At 40.2% G+C, this 20755-nt stretch overlaps 1 protein-coding gene across 2 annotated transcripts in view; it reads left to right on the top strand.

The window, feature by feature from the left end:
- SUPV3L1 (Suv3 like RNA helicase) overlaps positions 1-20755 on the top strand; it is a 29857-nt gene that overhangs the window by 4285 nt on the left and 4817 nt on the right. For both annotated transcript variants that reach the window (XM_001110593.5, XM_015147491.3), the window contains 12 exons: positions 1490-1567; positions 1964-2071; positions 3166-3280; positions 5914-6082; positions 8282-8393; positions 11819-11896; positions 13635-13726; positions 15299-15479; positions 16034-16127; positions 17161-17380; positions 19662-19742; positions 20087-20263. In XM_001110593.5, coding sequence (XP_001110593.2) covers positions 1490-1567; positions 1964-2071; positions 3166-3280; positions 5914-6082; positions 8282-8393; positions 11819-11896; positions 13635-13726; positions 15299-15479; positions 16034-16127; positions 17161-17380; positions 19662-19742; positions 20087-20263 — 1505 coding nt within the window. The remainder of the gene's footprint in view (positions 1-1489; positions 1568-1963; positions 2072-3165; positions 3281-5913; positions 6083-8281; positions 8394-11818; positions 11897-13634; positions 13727-15298; positions 15480-16033; positions 16128-17160; positions 17381-19661; positions 19743-20086; positions 20264-20755) is intronic.

The following is a 20755-nucleotide window of genomic DNA, read 5'->3' as shown; positions in this document are numbered from 1 at the left end:
TCCAATCTTTTGTTTGTCATTGATTTTTCTACCCTTGATACCAAGAAACTGTTGGCCAGGCGCAGTAACTCATGCCTGTAATCCCAGCACTTTGGGAGACTGAGGCTGGTAGATCACCTGAGGTCAGGAGTTTGAGACCAGCCTGACCAACATGGAGAAACCCTGTCCCTACTAAAAGTACAAAATTATTCGGGCATGGTGCATGGTGATGCATGCCTGTAATCCCAGCTACTTGGGAGGCTGAGGCAGGAGAATCTCTTGAGCCCAGGAGGTGGAGGTAGCAGTGAGCCGAGATCGCGCCATTGCACTCCAGCCTGGGCAACAAGAGTGAAACTCCATCTCCAAAAAAAAAAAAAAAAAGAAACTGTTGTTCTACTCAGCACAAAGTAACAGAGACCCAGAAATCTGCCTGTGGTCTGAAATATAAATACACACACACACACACACACACACACTCTGTGTGTGTATGTGTATCTCATAGTTAATTGTGGGCAGATCTAGTGGCTAAACCAGTGATTCTGAAATTTCCTCATTCTGTCAGTTTTGTTAGTGGGATGCTCTGTTCAGGCTTGATTTCTTCAATGAATGTTGTGTGTATTGGACTGTGTGAAAATGTGGTTGGCACATTTGTGGAAGGTAAAAATGCAGGCCACTTGGCCTTTCTGAATTTCGTGGGTAAAGGCTGTGTCCTCATTGTGGCTTCTCCTCCTAGAAATACATAGTGTGTGGCTGAGTCAGTAAAATGTTTATTGAATAATGCTGTAGTATTTTAACATATACAACCATAATACAGTCTCAGCTTGATTAGTTTAAAATATTTTTACCTGTAGGATTATTGATTCATAGTGGCATGTTATCTCCCAATAGCATAGACATTTCTCTGCTGTCACCCATGACAGTCATCTAACCCTTGCTTGAGTAATTCAATTGTCAAGAAGCTCTCATTTTTCACTGTTCTAATTGTTAGGAAGTTCTTGTATAAATTCCACTGAAATCTGCTCCCACTGACTTTAGTTTTGCCATGTAGCACAGAACAAGTGTAATCTTTTGTCCCTGAAATCATCATCCTCAAACTTAAGATCAGCCTGGCTTCCTTAAGCATGAGGATCTGGTCCTTGCTATATTGGTTGTCTTTCTGGATGTGTTTTAGCTGCTCACTGTTGGGATGTGCAGAATGGTGATAAGTGAATAACACTGTGGCTTTCTACGTATAAATGGCCTGGTGAAGGCTTGAGGCTGCCTCTGATCCCAGAGTGCATTGCTCATTCCTCTGAGGTATAACAGGGTGTTGCATTGTTTGACTTGATCATTTTTCTTAACACTCCCATCGCATATCAATTCATAAAGAAGGATCAACTGAAACCTTCTAGTTCTTGCAACACTCATTAAATTGCTGCCTTTAGTGTTACTGCTTCAAGCTTCTTTTGCCTTTTTTTCAGCATTTATCTAAGATAAGGAAACATGTTAAATTTTGACATCTCTCTTCTAGATGAAGTAAAGAAGGTCTTAGACAAGTTTTACAAGAGGAAAGAAGTTCAGAAACTGGGTGCTGATTATGGACTTGATGGTAAGGCCCAAAACATCTTCATAGAGATATTTTATTACCTCTTACAGTACAGCTTGGTCAGGATTGTGCGACCCCTTGTGTGACCTGGAAATAAGTACATAGTTGTCGTCTGGAGACACGTCCCTGCCCTTTGCTTCTGGCTGGGTGGGAGACTGGCAAGGCTCACCTGGTGAGCCATACTGCACAGCAGAAGAGCTGCAGGTGCGGCCTTCCTTCATGCTGTGCTAGGACTTCAGTTTTAGCTCAGTTTTAGCCCAGATCGTAATAAACCAGCTGTAATACCAAAAAAAAAAAAAAAGGAAAAAAAAGACTCTCTGGTGAGTTTGGTGTGGTGTTTCTGTGTGCTTTTTAAAATGAGAACTAAGCCTTAGATCTTTTCATTTTGTGTTTCTACAGCTCGTCTCTTCCACCAAGCTTTCATAAGCTTTAGAAATTATATTATGCAGTCTCATTCCCTAGATGTGGACATTCACATTGTTTTGAATGATATTTGCTTCGGTGCAGGCAAGTGTTTAGAGACTTTTTAAAATCCTATTGAACATACCTTCTATTTCTTCTCATACTTCATGTTCATTTCTCTAGAAGGGCTTATTTGGTTTAGAATGGGTCTGGTAACATCCTCTGTAAATAACTCAGTGCTTTGACAGGATGACTTCTAGGTTGTTTGCTTTTATGGTGGGTCCCTGAGCTAGTTATTACATCACCCATATGTCTTAGACCGGAGGAAGACTGGGGCCCAGTGAAATAAAGCTCTTATATAAGTTAGAATTAATGCATAGCAGATTCTGTCTGTTTCTGCCGCTGGCTTCCTTCTTCCTCATATCAGGACAAAGTTCTTGCTATAAAAGAAAAAAAAATCAGAATATCATCATTTTATTCCCACAGGCAATTTGGTTTTGGTTATGTATTTGACTCTTAGACCTGTATCTTGTGCCCAGCACTGAGGATACAACGCAGAATGGGACATGCCCCAGCCTCCTCTCAGAGCCACTAAGATGTGGAGAATTCTTGCTGAGGAACAAACACATGTTTTGCCTGTCTGTGGTTTTCGAAGTTTAAAAAATGTTTGTACCTTCATCTCTGTAATGTACATGTCTAGGTTCTTTATTTTTAATTTAACTTTTGCCAATGCTAATCTTTGCCTGTTTGTACTAAAAGAGTAGAACATGGTGGTTGCTAGCCAATTTCCTGTTTTCCTGAAAATATAAATGAAATTAAAAGGAAAAATTAAGACAAAACAGGATCCCAGAAAAGGATAAAGCCTGTAACTTCAGGACTTTTCTATTTTTGTTTTCTTTTTTTCCTTTTTTTTTTTTTTTTTTTTTGAGACAGGGTCTCGCTCTGTCACCCAGGCTGGAGTGCAGTGGCTCAGTCTCAGCTCAGTGTGTAGCCTCAACCTCCTGGGCTCAAGCCATCCTTCCAGGTCGGCTCTCCAAAGTGCTGGGATTGTTGACGTGAGCTACTGCGCCTGGAGAGGACTTTTCTTTTTATCCTGGCAATGCCCCCGCACCTTAGCTTACTAAGAAAAAAGATTTCACTAAATTTAGTTATGAATTTTATGTAGATTGCACATGTTAATACAGTATTTTATTTTCCAGCTCATGTGGATGATTTATTTCCATTTTTCTTGAGACATGCCAAACAAATATTTCCTGTGTTGGACTGTAAGGATGATCTACGTAAAATCAGTGACTTAAGAATACCACCTAACTGGTTAGTTTCTCCATTTGTGGATTTGAAATTTTCAGTTTCTAATCTTGGATGATTCATGGTCATTATTATTTTTTTATTGTATTCTAGATAATAAATTATAAGGAGTCTGGATTAGGTTGTTTTCCTAAAATAAAAAGAGGCAATTAACTCTGTTAGGCAATTAACTGGTATCTCACCTTGATGCACATTGAGTGTGGGTTTAGGTTTTATTAGGGCAGATCTAGAATAGCCGTGACTTAACGATGTTGTCCTTAAGTCTAAGCTATGGCCTTCCTGGTGTTTTAGCTGAGTGCCTGGGTGTTAATGAGTTCTTTCCACCATGGCTGGAACTGCAACATCCCCTAGCACTTGAGACATCTTTGAGACTTTCCACTCAAACCCTTGGTAGGCTGCTCATTCCTAGACCCTGCCGATTCTTACCTTGTACATGGTTAGCCCAGCCCTTGGCCAGTAACTCACAGGGAACCCACACACAGACTTCTGGGCTGTCCTTCTATGCACCCTTCTCTTCCACACTCTGGTCTTCACATTTTAGCTGCTCCGAACTTGATCTCTGCTGCTCGCTTCAGTGAGACTGTCATATTCTGCTTGGGTTCTACCTCCTTATGCCTTACTGGGTGCAGTATGGCTCATCCCAAGTGTTCTATTCTTTTCAAGAATTGCAGTCCTGCACTGCCTATGGCCCATGTCCCCACACATTTACTGCATGTATTTTGCCCTGCTTTGTACTTTTTTTTTTTTTGAGACCATTGATTTTTAATATTTTCTTTGAAAAAGTACAAAAGAAATTAACTCTATAGGTCAATACAATTCAAGGAAAGAGGGAAAAATGGAATTTCAGAGCAAAGGTTGTTTAGGTTATCACATTCCCACACTCCCAATACCCATAAAACAAGAATTTCACTTCATGACGCAGAGGAACATTGAATGATACCTCAGAAATGTTGATAGCTGAGGTACTGAAATTAACAAAAGGATTTTGGTTGTCCTTGATTATTCTGTCCTGTGATGAATAAAATCTCCACTAAAGGACAGGTAAGGAAAACTTGTAGCAGAAAAAAGACTAAATGTACCAAACACAGCAGTACAAACCACTCCTTGGCAGAAGTGTGCTTCTAAAAGAATGGGGCTGTAATCAGGTAGCTGAACTACTAGGCTACTGTCACTCCCAGCCCATCTCCAAATAAATAGTGTGGAAGTGTAATAGTGTAGTAGTATTTGATTCAACAAAGAAAGGCTTTTACCGCCATTCTAGGCAAACATTGCCATGGCTAGATGAGCCCTGGCAGGTAATAAGACGAGTATAAAATCACAGGTACTTCTAGTTTATCCCCAGTTATACTGAACTCACACATTGATGTCATCTTCTCTCATCCCAACACTTGTTCACTCTTTTATGCTGTCTCCAGTGCGAAAGACCTTGGGGAAATAAAAAGATCCTTCAGATTATATATCCTTCTCAGTCTTCAGGTTGTGTAATGCTTCAGTGCTTCAATGCTGTTCTAGGTTTACTCACATTCCATCAAATTCAGTTTAATTCACTTATTCTAACTTGAATTATGATATACAAACCCTGACCTCTAAAAGAAGTGTCAGATGAGTCTCTCCCTTGACCCCAAAGTTTTGTGGGGCTCTCCCTTTTGTTTCCCTCTAGAATGGAACTGTGTTGCCCCTAGCTACCTATAGATGAGAAAATGTAGTTGTTTCTGGAAAAAAAAAAGACTTGGATTTTACCAAGTTTACCTAAATTGGTATCTTTCCAATCATCTAGGCTGGATATTGCCCACATCTAGTAGGCTATACTCACCTTAGTTCTTTGCAACATATAAGGCACAACATACATATATGTACTTTTTTTTTTGGTTTTTTTTGTTTTTTGTTTTTGAGACAGAGTCTCACTCTGTCACCCAGGCTGGAGTGCAGTGGTGTGTTCTCGGCTCACTGCAATGTCCACCTTCTGGGTTCAAGTAATTCTCCTGCCTCAGCCTCCTGAGTAGCTGGGATTACAGACGTGTGCTACCACACCTGGCTAATTTTTTTATTTTTAGCAGATACGGGGTCTCACCACGTTGGCCATGCTTGTCTTGAACTCCTGACCTCAGGTGATCCTCCCACCTTGGCCTCCCAAAGTGCTGGGATTACAGGCATGAGCCACCATGCTCCACCTGTACTTGTTTTTAGTGGGAGGGCAAGTCTAGTGCCAGTTATTCCACTATGGCCAGAGGTAGAAGACTCCATTATTATATTTGTGTATGTTGGAATTCAGGGGCCTAGGAATGTTTGCTTTTAGAGTCATGTGTTTAGAGCTGTGGGAATGATGTGAACATAGTATGGAACTGATAGCAGTTTAAATTTATTTTTAGTAACCGCCGAGAAAAAGAGACTTGTACAATGGGAAAAATATCAAGACATTAATTTGCATTTGGGTTTTTCTGTCCTCTAGTTAGTAAATACCATTCTTGGAAACCAGTCATTATTTTAATGTGGATATTAAACCCATTGTTCAGTTTTTCAAAGACTTGATCTTGTGAATATTAAGAGGATATTTCATTTGGTATTTGTTTCATTTGATACCTTTGCCAGGATGGATTTTGAGGTTAATGGATTAAGCTGTTTACCTACTCATGTTTTAGGTACCCAGATGCTAGAGCCGTGCAGCGGAAGATAATATTTCATTCAGGCCCCACAAACAGTGGAAAGACTTATCACGCAATCCAGAAATACTTCTCAGCAAAGTCTGGAGTGTATTGTGGCCCTCTAAAATTACTGGCACATGAGATCTTCGAAAAGAGTAATGCTGCTGTCAGTATATTACCAAATATTTGCTCATTTTTTTCTTAATTTTCTTTTGTGGTGGGAGTGAGAAAAGATGTTTGTAGTAATTTACTGTTAACAAGAAATTACCGTATTTCATTGTATCTAAGAGGCTGTCAATTGTAAGATGTGCCATTATTTTATATACAGTTAAGAAAGAAAAAGATGTTACCAACTGACTCTGACATGCTATCAATTCTAAAGATGCACCTTGATTTCAGAGATACAAAAATGTGAAAACATGTGCCCAGTACAATGAATGAAATACAATATTAAAGAACATTTTACGTATGTAGAGAAATGCAGAAAGTAACGTACAAATAAGCTTGAACCTATTACACCACCTCATCATATCTTAACATTTTGTCATACTTGCTTCACTTACTTTTCTAAGGAATAAAATATTGTTGCTATAGTCAAAACTCTGTAGTCCTTTGTCCCCTCAGAGTTAAGCACTACTCTGTGATATTTAATTTACCTTTTATAGATTAGCCCTCTGGTGCTATCAGCTAAAACTAATGATAAAGACTGAAGCCACCTTTTCAAAACTGAAAGGACTGAAGCCCTGTGGTCTGAGGCATCATTTTCACTAAATGGGCTACATTTTGGTTCAGTGTTTTATTATGACTTTATAATGTGAGTTTAACCAGTTTTGGTAGGTAATTTGCATTCTCTCTTTTTTTTTTTCCTGAACAGTTTGGGTAATTTACATACGTAATGCCTCTTTATCTGTAAATACTTGAGTATGTGTTTCCTCAGAACAGACTTTTACACAGGATATTTGTCTGAGGCAGGACATTTAATATTGATAGATTACTCTTACTTAGTACACAGTCCATATTCAGATTTTATCAGTTGACCATTATACCCCATCCTCCACCCTTCCAGGGTTCTTTTCAGGGTCTCACACTGTATTTAGTTGTCACATCTCTAGTTTCCATTAATCTTGGACAGTTCCTCAGTCTTCCTTTGTCTTTCATAACTTGTACATTTTGGAAGACTACAGGTCAGTTGTGTTGTGAACTGTCCCTCAGTTTGGATGTGTCTGATGTTTCCCCATGATTAGATTCAGACCATTATGATGACCAGCCATCCCAGTTTGCCTAGACTTCTCCAGATTTAGCACCAAGAGTCCTCCATTCTAGGGGACCCAATAGTCCTAGACAAAGCAGAATGATTGATCACCCTGATATAGCATTAATATTGCTCCCTCTCAGGGAATTATAATAGGAGGTCTTTACATTCTTTTTTTTTTTTTTAAGACGGAGCCTGGAGTGCAGTGGTGCGATCTCGGCTTGCTGCAAACTCCACCTCCACGGTTTACGCCATTCTCCTGCCTCAGCCTCCTGAGTAGCTGGGACTACAGGTGCCTGCCACCATGCCCAGCTAATTTTTTGTATTTTTAGTGGAGATGAGGTTTCACCTGTTAGCCAGGATGGTCTTGATCTCCCAACCTCGTGATCCGCCTGCCTCGGCCTCCCAAAGTGCTGGGATTACAGGTGTGAGCCACTGCTCCCAGCCTGTCTTTACATTCTTAAAATGTATTTATAATGTTCTTCTCGAATATAGAAACAATTCATTTTAATGAAGTCAGATAGTTCAGAGATGTACAAAGTTAAAATGTGAAACTGCTGCAGTGTCTCATGCTTTTGTTACCTGAGGATTTCCTGATTTGAGATGTTTCCAAGTTTCCCCAGGTTGTGTAAGAGAGTGGCTCTTATTTTACTTTGTTTTTTATAAAAGGGAAAAAAGCATTGGGAATTTTTTTTTTTTTTTTTTTTGAGACAGAGTCTTGCTCTGTCTCCAGGCTGGAGTGCAGTGGCACGATCTCAGCTCACTGCAACCTCCATCTCCCGGTTCAAGTGATTCTCCTGCCTCAGCCTTCTGAGTAGCTCGGACTACAGACGCACACCACCACTCCCAGCTAATTTTTGTATTTTTAGTAGAGACGGGGTTTCATCATGTTGGCCAGGATGGTCTCAATCTCTTGACCTTGTGATCCGCCCACCTCAGCCTCCCAAAGTGCTGGGATTACAGTCATGAGCCACCGTGTCCGGCCATGGGAACATTTTGTTTTAACTGTGAAACAAATTAATTTGGTGGTAGTAGAGAGAACACACTGTTAAATATCCAAAACATATTTTTGCCATTATTTTCAATAATTCTAGTTTTTTTCTGTCTTTCTAGGGTGTGCCATGTGACTTGGTGACAGGTGAAGAGCGTGTGACAGTTCACCCAGATGGGAAACAGGCTTCACATGTTTCTTGTACAGTTGAGATGTGCAGTGTTACAACTCCTTGTATGTATATGCCATTTAAGAAACTGGTTTGGTATTTTTAATTCTTTTTTTTTTTTTTTCCGAGACAGAGTCTTGCTCTGTCACCCAGGCTGGAGTGCAATGGTACTATCTCGGCTCACTGCAACCTCTGCCTCCCCAGTTCAAACAATTCTCCTGCCTCAGCCTCCCAAGTAGCTGGGATTATAGGCGCCTACCACCATGCCTGGCTAATTTTTGTATTTTTGCTAGAGACAGGGTTTCTGCATGTTGGTCAGGCTGGTCTCGAACTCCTGACCTCAGGGATCTGCCCACCTCAGCCTCCCAAAGTACTGGGATTACAGGCGTGAGCCACTGCGCCTGGCTGTGGTATTTTTAATTTTAAAATACACTTGAACATGTGGAATATGATTTTTTGTGTGTGAAGAAAAAATTTTAAAATCTAGAAAAAGAAGAGAATAAGTATGACAAACGTGCGATCCTGCCACCACTGACAAATGCTTGCACCTGAAGTTCTTGCCCTTTTTCTTTGAAAAGAGCTAAAATGTTAATATGTGTAACTGAAATTTCCTTTATACCACTCTCCAGTTTAATTCCTCTCTCCTCTTTTGTTCTAACTGTTAACAGATATTTTCAGGATATATATTATATCACTGATATGTATTATTTGTCAATATTCTAGATTGTTGTGTTTTAAAACATTTATGTGATTATGTTATTATTGTTATCCCACTTGCTTGTTTACTCCACAAATGTGTTTAGATCTATCTAGTCTTGTTGAAGTATCTATAGCTACATATTTGTAGTTACTTCATTTAAACTGTCTTATAGTATTGCATCTTAGGACAAATTATTTGTTACCCGTTTGTTAAAGGATATTTAGGTTGTTTAAAATTTTTTCCTGTTATGTGCACTGCCACAATGAGCTTCTATTTAAAGTTGTTTTGTTTTGTTTTTGAGTCAGGGTCTCACTGTGTCACCCAGGCTGAAGTGCAATGGCGCAGTCATGGCTTACTGCAGCCTCGACCTCCTGGGCTCAAGCAATCCTTTTGCCTTAGCCTCCCGAGTAGCTACAACTACAGGTGTGAGCCACCACACCCAGCTAATTTTTTATTAATAAATTTTTTGTGGAGATGGGTTCTTAATGTGTTGCCCAGACAGGTCTGTAACTCCTGGCCTCATGTGTTCCTCCCACCTAGGCCTCCCAAAGCAGTGGGATTACAGGTATAACCCATCGTGCCTGGCCTTAACATTTAAGTGAAAATTAACTTTTTCCTTATTATGTAAGCAATCATGTCTTCGTTATTGAAAATATAAAAATGTAAGCAAGCAAAGAGAAGAAAACAAACATACATAATTTCCCAATCCCATTTATCTGGAATCAACAAGTGTTAAATAACCCTCTGGTATATATTTTCCAGACTTTGTCAATATCTGTGTTCATGTTGTGTATGCATGTAGTTATGTGTGCATGGTGGGTGTATATATTAAACAAATAGGAAGGTGCTTTACTATTTGGTTGCTTGCTTTTTTTCATTTTAATAATCAACTTCATGAGATGAATAGTTTTTAAAAAATCAATAGATTATAAAGTAATATATTGTACAATAGCACAGAAGTTTATAAATCAGAATTTCTTCTCTGTGTCCTCTCTTCTAGTCTTGTTTGTACATATCCAGATCACTAAGTACTTTTTTTATTTTTTTGAGACAGGGTCTCACTCCTGTCGTCCAGGTGTGAGTGCAGTGGCACGATCACGGCTCATTGCAGTCGCGACCTCCTGGGCTCAAACAATTCTCCCGCCTCATTTAAAAAATTTTTTTTTTGTAGAGAAGAGGTCTTACTTCGTTGCCCAGGTTGGCCTCGAACTCCCGGGCTCAAGCAATCCACCTCGCCTCAGCCTCCCAAAGTGCTGGGATTACAGGCATGAGCCATCATGTCCAGCCTCAATAAGTAATTTTTAATCTGATGATTTTTCAATATAGAGTTAGCTTTCTTTACGTTTCTAAGTATCATTGTAAGTATATTAATTGTATTTTTAAATGTTCTCTTTTCAATTCTGTGGTATTTGGAGAAGAAAGTAAAAATATAATATATTAATTACAGGGATTGGAATAATATATTTGGAAGCATTTTAGCTTTAGAAAATAAAATGAGACACTACTCTTTGCCATAGTGATAGATTTAAAACCCCTAAGAATAAGCATGGCTGAGGCCCAAGGAATTATTCCTTCTACTTTACTTTCTACTCCTGAGAGCTGCCTGGTTTCCTGTTGTAGAGATGCTTCATTAGTAAATGAAGGGCTGTCATCTCCTTGTTCTGCAGCTTGCCTCCTTCTTTTACTTCTGTCTAGATGTGATAGCTCTCATCAGGCAAATTCCTCAGGCTGTCTCTTAGATTGCAAAAAATAGGACAAGTGGAACTGCTCAGTTTGGGAGGCAGTGTGGTAGAGTATGTAAGAGTATAGACTTGGAGCTGGGTGTGGTGACTTGTGCCTGTTAATTCTGGCTACTTAAGAGATTGAGATGGGAGGATCACTTAAGTTCGAGGCCAGCCTGAAACATAGCAAGACCCCCATCTCTAAAGAAAAAAAAAATTTTTTTTTTGAGCCAGAGTCTTGCTCTGTTGCTCAGGCTGGAATGCAGTAGTGCAATCGTGGCTCACTGCAGCCTCTGCCTCCCAGGTTCAAGTGATTCTCCTGCCTCAGCCACCAGAGTAGCTGGGACTACAGGCGCACACTACCACGCCCGGCTAATTTTTGTATCTTTAGTAGAGACAGGGTTTCACCATGTTGGCCAGGATGGTCTCAATCTCCTGACCTTGTGATCTGCCTGCCTCGGCCTCCCAAGAAAATGTTTTTAAAATTAGCTGGTCATGGTGCTGCGTGCCTGTAGTCCCAGCTACTTGGAAGCTGAGGCAGGAGGATTGCTTGAGCTTAGGAGTTCGAAGTTACAGTGAGCTATGATTGTGTCACTGGACTCAGCCTGTGTGACAGAGTGAGGCACTGTTAGGAAGATCACTTTCAACCCAGGAGTTCAAGGCCATCCTGAGCAACAGTGAGACCCTGTATCTAAATTAAAAAGAAAAAAAAAAAGAGTATAGACTTTGGAGCTAGATGGCCTGGGTTTGAATTTCATCTCTACACTTACTTACTGTATAACTTAAGGCAAGTAACTTAATTTCTCTGGGCCTCTGACTTTTCTGTCAAATGGAGATAGTGATAATACTTAACCTCATAGATTTGTTGTGAGGATTAAGGAGGAGGTACTTAGGAGGTAAAACACTAAAACACTTAGAACAAACCTGCCAAAACACTTAGAACAAAGAACCCAGTAAGTGGTGGTGATGGTGGTGGTGGCGATGGTGATGCTTGAATTTTGGTATTGGAATTTGTTTATAATACTATTTAAGTAGATGTTATTGCTCACATTAACTTTTTAATTTTCAGATGAAGTGGCTGTAATTGATGAAATTCAAATGATTAGAGATCCAGCCAGAGGATGGGCCTGGACCAGAGCACTTCTAGGTTGGTGGTGGTAATGCTATAAAACCCGAACTTCATGACATCTGCACTGAGATGCATTTTTATCTGCTTGCCATTGCCAAATAGAGTCACCTAGAACCTTTCATTTGACACAAAAAAGTCAACTAAGTATTAGTTTTTATTTTCTAAATATTATTTTAATAATGGGAAATCCATTTTTTCCTGTGCTAAAACTAGCATAACCATGTAATTAAAGTTAAAATGTTAAAATCTCATATTTACACAACTACAATTTATGTTTTGGTGTGTTTCATGCTAGTCTTTTTTTTTTTTTTGTATGTGCATATGGTGTTTTGAGAACATCTAATTTTGTATCTTGCTTTTGTTCAGTTCTGTTTTTCATGTGATATTTTTCATATTACATATTAATATGATCACATATCTCTGTTGAAGGGCAATACCGTAATTTGCTCCATAGAGTTGGACCTTTTTTTCCCTATTACTAATAAGGCTGCAGTAAAAATCTTTGTGGCCAAAGCTTTTTATTTTTTGAGACAGGGTCTTGCTCTGATGCCCAGGTTGGAGTGTGGTGGCACAGTTGTGGCTTACTGCAACCTTGACCTCCTGGGCTCAAGCAGTCCTCCCATCTCAGTCTCCCGAGTAGCTGGAATGACAGCTGTTTGCCAACGTGCCCCTGGTTAATTTTTAAATTTTTTGTAAAGACAGAGTCTCCCTATGTTTCCCAGGCTGGTCTTGAACTCCTGGGCTCAAACACTCTTCCCACAGCCTCCCCAGATGCTGGGATTATAGGCATGAGCCACTTCACCCAGATTATTTTCTTTTTTTAAAATTATTTCTTTAGAATAGCCTCCTGTAAGTGGAGTTCTTGAGGTCCATAGACATAAATGAAAATTTCTGCTACTCGATGTTGGAGTGAATTTTTGATCATGTTTTAGGGCAGGTGTTTTCAAATTTAAAAAAAAATAGCTGAACGTGGCTGGGTGCGGTGGCTCAGGTCTGTAATCCCAGCACTTTGGGAGGCCGAGGTGGGCAGATTGCTTGAGGCAAGGAATTCAAGACCAGCTTGGCCAACATGGCGAAACCCCATCTCTACTAAAAATATAAAAATTAACCAGGCATGGTGGCGCATGCCTGTAATCCCAGCTGCTTCAGAGGCTGAGGCACAAGAATCACTTGAGCCTGGAAAGGAGATGTTGCAGTGAACCACGGTGAACCAAGATCATACCACTGCACTCCAGCCTAGGCGACAAAGCAAGACTCTGTCTCATGAAAGGAAAAAAAAAAAAGCTGAACTCTTTTTTTAAACAAAGAATATACATTGAAACCTGTTATGTAAAGTAGATGGAAGTGTATCTGCTCAGGGATAAGGAGCTTGGAGTTTCTTCTGCCCTCCAACCCCCAACCTCTGAGGTACCTCAGCGATTCCATGGATCCTAATTTGAAAAACACAAGTATAGGACCTATGTTCAGTACTAAGCATCCAAATGCCAGCTTGTAATCTTGGCTGGTTTCACTCTGCTAGAGTTGAAACCTTGGCCAAAGCAATTTAAAAGGCCTGAGATTAATAAAAATTGGATAATCTTGGCCCACTAGAAGTGGGTGGTTATTTCGAGGTTTGCATCAGAGATAATATTTTTGAAAATACTTGGTAAGGTTGTAAAGCAATATGTAAGCCAACGTAAAGTACTTTAGCTATGTAAAATGTTGCATATTTAATTATAAATCTTTAAAATTAAGAAACCCAGTTTTGCATTGACAGGACTCTGTGCTGAAGAAGTTCATTTGTGTGGAGAACCTGCTGCTATTGACCTGGTGATGGAGCTTATGTACACAACGGGGGAGGAAGTGGAGGTATTCGATTAGATGCTTTGGTCTCCAGGTGGCATATCAAATAGTCCAGAGTACCTAGGTAGTGGCTTCAGAGGCCCTAGATAATGCCAATGTCAGAACTTAACTAAAAAGAAAGCTTCATTTTCTTGTGATCAACTAGATCATATATATTTGATTGAACCTCATGATCTGAAGTTCTGACAGAGTGGTCATCATACCCTAAGTCTTCCAAGAGTACAGGAAATTCTTCACTTCTTGACAAAACCTTCTGGGGCTTGAGTAGATCTCTTCAAATTAAATAAATCAGTATTCTTAGAAGTTTGAGACCCACCAAGTTCGTCATTTTCAAAGTCTTGTATGTCAGATATTGGGGCCTTTGATACACATCTAATTGCCAGACACAGTTTATATTCCTTTTTCAGATTCTTAGAGTTGGAAGTAACTGGTTTCCTTTTAATCTTTCTTCTCTTTTTCTTTACCAGAGTTCTATGATAAAATGAAGTATTATTATTATTATTATTATTTGAAACAAGGTCTCACTCTGTTACCCAGGCTGGAGTGCTGTGGTGCAGTCACAACTCACTGCGGCCTCAGCCTTCTGGACTCAAGTGATCCTCCCACTTCAGCCTCCCAAATAGCTGGGACTACAGGTGTTTGTTTGCCACCACGCCCGTCTAATTTTTTATTTTTTTGTGCAGAGGGCATCTCACTATGTTACCAAGGCTGGTCTCGAACTCCAGTGCTCAAGCAGTTCTCCTACCTTGGCCTCCCAAAGTGCTGGGATTATAAGCATAAACCAAGGAAATAGTTTTGAATTCGCCTGTTATTTTAGTTTTTTGCTCAGTTTTCAAGGAGATATAGTGGAATATAGTAGAAGAAATTTTGGAGTCCATTCTGTGTTTTGCCATTCTTAGCTTTGCATTCTTTCTTTCTTTTTCTTTTTTTTTTTTTTTTCTGAGACGGAGTTTCAGTTTCCCAGGCTGGTGTGCAGTGGCGCGATCTCCGCTCACTGTAAGCTCCGCCTCCCGGGTTCACGCCATCCTCCTCCCTCAGCCTCCTGAGTAGCTGGCACTACAGGCACCTGCCACTATGCCCGGCTAATTTTTCTGTATTTTTAATGGAGACGGGGTTTCACTGTGTTAGCCGGGATGATCTTGATCTCCTGACCTTATGATCTGCCTGTCTCGGCCTCCCAAAGTGAGCTTTGCATTCTTTAGACAAGTCACAGGTGAGACTTGCAAAATGTGCCTCAGATGTTAATTTTTTATTGGGCTCAGTTTTACTGTTTTATAAAATGGAAATAGCAGTTAATAACCTTTCTGAACTTAACACATTGCCATGAAAATGAAATATATGAGAAAAAGCTTTGAAAATGTATGAAACACTGTGTTTCATCTTATTACTTTAGAGATGCCAATGAGAAGTGATGGTAACACTTAAAATAACAAAATAAATGTTTTTCTGTGTTTTCTTTTGAAAAAAATTGGTACTTACCAGTTTTTAACTTAACTGCATTGCAAACTTTTCACTTAATTACTAGTCACAAGAAGTTGAGTTGGGTGTGTCACTTTGCCATTCATGTCTTTATTGTAGGTTCGAGACTATAAGAGGCTTACCCCCATTTCCGTGCTGGACCACGCACTAGAATCTTTAGATAACCTTCGGCCTGGGGACTGCATTGTCTGTTTTAGCAAGAATGATATTTATTCTGTGAGTCGGCAGATTGAAATTCGGGGATTAGAATCAGCTGTTATATATGGCAGTCTCCCACCTGGTAATTATTGACTTTCATCATGACAAGATATGAAATCTCCTATATTTGCAATTTATGTTGAGATATGTATAAAAAACATAGTAAACAATATTGAATTAAGCTGCTTGATTGTATTGGTAATTTGTTAAACATCATATAAAATAAATAATTTTCTGTTTCATTTAGTGGAAATAGAAGTATTTTCATTATAGTTCTTGTTAGTTGCTGCTATTATTAGACCGTATCTTAAATGTTGAGTTTACTAATATTTTCTTACAGAAATGTCATTGAAATCTGGACTTGACCATGTCCTTTTAAGTTGTAGTCCTGAAATCTGTGTCCTCAGGAATAAGTCTAGTGTGGTGGGGGATTGTGTTGCTATATGACGGAGTATTTGAAGGAATGGATGTAAAGGATAAGTAGCTCCTTGAGGATATAAAGAAATAAAGTTTGAAACAGTAAAGGTTTTATCATTAAAAATGGGAAGAACACGAGTGAGGGTTTCCAAGATGTACTTAGCTCGATGTAATAAAACACTGAGAACACTGATTTAACATAAATTGTTCTTGTTTTAGGGACCAAACTTGCTCAAGCAAAAAAGTTTAATGATCCCAATGACCCATGCAAAATCTTGGTTGCTACAGATGCAATTGGCATGGGACTTAATTTGTAAGTAATTTGTTTTTAATAAACATGAATATTCAGTGAGTTGAATGGTGGTTTTTTGTTTTTCAATTTTCTAATTGGCATTAATGACCAAACACTTTGATTTGGGAGAATAAATATTATAGGCTAGATTTGAGATTTATCCATAAAAAGAAAATATTAAATAGTGCCAGGACTTTTTTTAGGGACAGGGTCTTGCTCTGTTACCCACGCTGGAGTGCAGTGATCCAATTGTAGCTCAGTGCAGTTTTGAACTCCTGGGCCCTAGCGATCCTCCTGCCTCAACCTCCAGAGTAGCTGGGACCACAGGCACACACCACAAAGCCTGATTAATTTTTTATTTTTCTGTTGCCCAAGCTAGTCTCTAACTCCTGGCCTCCAGTGATCTTCTCACCTCAGCCTCCCAAAGTGCTAGGATTGCAGGCATGAGCCACTACACTCGGCCCACACTAGGATGTTTGAGTGCTGCCCTCCACTACTGCTAACCTATCATACTATGTCACTTTATTTTCAGTTTTTCAGTCAGGTGTCCAAGTGCCTAGTATGCATGTGGGGCTAGTTATTATCTCTAAATGAAAACAATGTTAAGCCTAAATATTATTTATGTATTTATTTATTTTTGAGACAGTCTCACTCTGTGCCCCATGCTGGAGTACGGTGGTATGATCATGGCTCACTGCAGCTTCAAACTCCTGGGCTCAAGCAGTCCTCCTGCCTCAACCACCCAAGTACTAGAGCTACAGGCACACACCAACGTACCCAGCTGATGTTTTTAATTTTTTGTAGAGACTTGGGTCTTGCTATGTTGCCCAGGCTGGTTTTGAACTCCTCGCCTCAAAACAATCCTCCTGCCCCAGCCTCCCAAAGTGCTGGGATTATGGATGCGAGCCACTGTGCCAGACGTTCCTTAATTTTTTAAGTGGCAGTCAAGGTTGCACGAGGACCTAAGCTAGTATTGGAGTGAGCATTATGCAGTGACCCAAGTATTGGAGAGTTTTTCATACAGTCTGCAGGATCACTTTTATTTCTGTTTCAGGAGCATAAGGAGAATTATTTTTTACTCCCTTATAAAGCCCAGTATCAATGAAAAGGGAGAGAAAGAACTGGAACCAATCACCACCTCTCAAGCCCTGCAGATTGCTGGCAGAGCTGGCAGATTCAGCTCGCAATTTAAAGAAGGAGAGGTTACAACCATGAATCACGAAGATCTCAGTTTATTAAAGGAAATTTTGAAGAGGCCTGTGGATCCTATAACGGTAAGGTGTAACATGTTAATTACTACTTCTCTGTGGAGGACAGTCATTCTTTCCCTCACCCACCATCCAGACTCTCGTCTCAGACACATTTCTGGATACAGACATAAGTGAAAGAAAGTTTTGTGCCATGAAAACTGCATTTAAAAAAGCCCTACTTTATTGCTTTGGAGAGCCATGGAGATCCTTTGATCAGAGAATGGTATGCAAGTGAAGGTCCAGATTGACAAAGTTTAGTGAGCCTGATTTGCCTTTAGTTCCTTCTGGAATCTAGCAGCGGGAAGGAACAGGGAGGAAAGCAGTTGCTTCAGCTGAGCACACAGAGCTACATTAGTGGACTGAAAAATGACCAGAAGCCTGAATACAGACGAAACCCTTGAGTATGGGGCAAAAACAGCCCTAAACAATACAACTTCATCCAGTGAGGAGGTGGTTAAATTTTGGTTAATATTAGTTAATGAGTTACAATTGTACATATTTGAAACAAACTTTCTATTAATAGTTAAAATTTAAAGTTGCCTGGAAAATTCACTTACATGGCTTATCTCATTTGTCCGTGACATTAGATGAAGGGGAATATAGACATGAGATCATGCAGGGAGAAACTTCAGGGGAAGGCTGTGCTAGAATCATTTCTGTAACTTCTTAGCAGTACAGTTAGGTTCGTGGGTGGCTCCCGTGACCTCCCTGCCTCCCTCCTGGGCACCTCATGTCTTGAACTCTTCTTCCCTCATGACTAATCTCTCTTGCCTCTTTTCCTCTTTGTCTTTTTCATTCACTTTCTCTCTCTCTGTTTCATACTCCATTCCTTATACTTACCTGTGGCCGTGTCTAAGCACTGTAATGTGCAGTGAAGAGAACTCACTTCCAGTTCAAAAATGCTCTCATGTCTTTCTAGATGTGTGTATGTATGTTAGTTTTATGGCCTTAGTTAAAGTGACTGGGTTTTTCTTATTCATTTTAATTCAGTGAGGAGAATTGAGACATGGAAAATAGTTTTACCCTGGAAAACAGATTTTTCTTTCCTTTTTTTTTTTGAGATAGTGTTTCACTCTGTTACTCAGGCTTCAGTGCCGTAGCATGATCATAGCCCACTGTAACCTCAATCTCCTGAGCTCAGGAGATCCTCACACCTCAGCCTCTTGAGCAGCTGGGACTTTAGGTGCTCACCACCATGCTTGGCTAATTTTTTTTTTTTTTTTTTTTTTTTTTGAGACGGAGTCTCGCTCTGTCACCCAGGCTGGAGTGCAGTGGCCGGATCTCAGCTCACTGCAAGCTCTGCCTCCCGGGTTTTTACGCCATTCTCCTGCCTCAGCCTCCCGAGTAGCCGGGACTACAGGTGCCCGCCACCTCGCCCGGCTAGTTTTTTGTATTTTTTAGTAGAGACGGGGTTTCACCGTGTTAGCCAGGATGGTCTCGAACTCCTGACCTCGTGATCTGCCCGTCTCGGCCTCCCAAAGTGCTGGGATTACAGGCTTGAGCCACCGCGCCCGGCCAGGCTAATTTTTAAAATAAATTTTGTAGAGATGGGATCTCCTTATGTTGCCCAGGCTGATCTTGAACTACTGTCCTCAAGTGATCCTCCCACCTTGGCCTCCCAAAGTGTTGGGATTAGAGGCATGAGCCACACCACCTGGCCATAAAATTTTTTTTTTTTTTTTTTTTTCGCTTTTTGAGACGGAGTCTTGCTCTGTTGCCAGGCTGGAGTGCAGTGGCGCGATCTCGGCTCACTGCAAGCGCCACCTGCTGGGTTCAAGCGATTCTCGTGCCTCAGCCTCCAGAGTAGCTGGGATTACAGGCGCCCGCCACCACGCCCAGCTAATTTTTGCATTTTTAATAGAGACGGGATTTCACTATGTTGGGCAGGATGGTCTTGATCTCCTGACCTCGTGATCTGCCCACCTCGGCCTCCCAAAGTGCTGGGATTACAGGCGTGAGCCACCGCGCCCGGCCCATAAAATCGTTTTTTATACGCTGTCAGATCATCATAGGTTTTAGAAATATGACTAAAATGTAAGCAAAAGATAATTTCTCAGTAGCCATAATCTTTCATTTTTACTAAATCATCTCATCAGCTTTTCTAATTGGTAATAAATGGTAAAATGATATATTTTCTTTTACTCAAACTCTTGGCATTTACTTCATTTGGTGAGAGTTTAGCTTGAATGTATTTATTTGGTGAGGCTTAGCCTGAATAGGACTTTATCATGCAATAACTTAAGAAAATTTGTCGTTTTTTTTTTTTTTTAAATCAGCTTATGATTGTTTTTTCTTTTACTAAAAGGCAGCTGGTCTTCATCCAACTGCTGAGCAGATTGAAATGTTTGCCTACCATCTCCCTGATGCAACACTTTCCAATCTCATTGTAAGTGGAAACTCCCTTTCGAATCTCTTCTAAAAATGTTGATATGTCAAGTGATTACTGCTTAACCTCATGAGCATGAATGGATAGTCTGCCTTTGAGAAGTTGCTATTTATAAAATTTATTTTACAAGCGAAAACTTTTTCTCAAAATCTTTTGGGACTTTAGTCTTGAGGAATTTCCTCTCAGTATTTCAGGTGGGGAAGGATACGAGGGAGCGATTAAAGCAAGCCTTTATGGAAGTTTGTTCTGGATTAAAGAGATTGCCTTTTATAGGCTTGAGTGTTATTCATTGTTCATTTTAATTGACTTAGGCAGTCCAGTAATTTCATGTCTTTTTTCCCCAGGATATTTTTGTAGACTTTTCACAAGTTGATGGGCAGTATTTTGTCTGCAATATGGATGATTTTAAATTTTCTGCAGAGTTGATCCAGCATATTCCATTAAGTCTGCGAGTGAGGTATATTTTCTGCACGGCCCCTATCAACAAGAAGCAGCCTTTTGTGTGCTCTTCACTGTTACAGGTAAGCCTTTATCTTTAAGATATTTTGAGTTCCTTCAGGTTCATACAGTTTCCCCAAACAGTACTTTGTTATTCAACATAAAACAATTAGAAGAGTACTCTGTAATATGAGAGACTTTGTAAAAACTTAAATAGGGATTAATAGTAGCAATAGTGTTCAGTTTTCTTTTTTTTTTTTTTTTGAGACGGAGTCTCGCTCTGTCGCCCAGGCTGGAGTGCAGTGGCCGGCTCTCAGCTCACTGCAAGCTCCGCCTCCTGGGTTCACGCCATTCTCCTGCCTCAGCCTCCCGAGTAGCTGGGACTACAGGCGTCCGCCACCTCGCCTGGCTAGTTTTTTGTATTTTTTTTAGTAGAGACGGGGTTTCACCGTGTTAGCCAGGATGGTCTTGATCTCCTGACCTCGTGATCCGCCCGTCTCGGCCTCCCAAAGTGCTGGGATTACAGGCTTGAGCCACCGCGCCCAGCCATGTTCAGTTTTCTTAAGTGTAAAGCA

This window comes from Macaca mulatta, chromosome 9, assembly GCF_049350105.2.
Source record: "Macaca mulatta isolate MMU2019108-1 chromosome 9, T2T-MMU8v2.0, whole genome shotgun sequence".
Classification (NCBI taxonomy): Eukaryota; Metazoa; Chordata; class Mammalia; order Primates; family Cercopithecidae; genus Macaca; species Macaca mulatta.
Note: the sequence above shows the minus strand (reverse complement) of the source record. Positions and strands in the feature narration are given on the sequence as shown.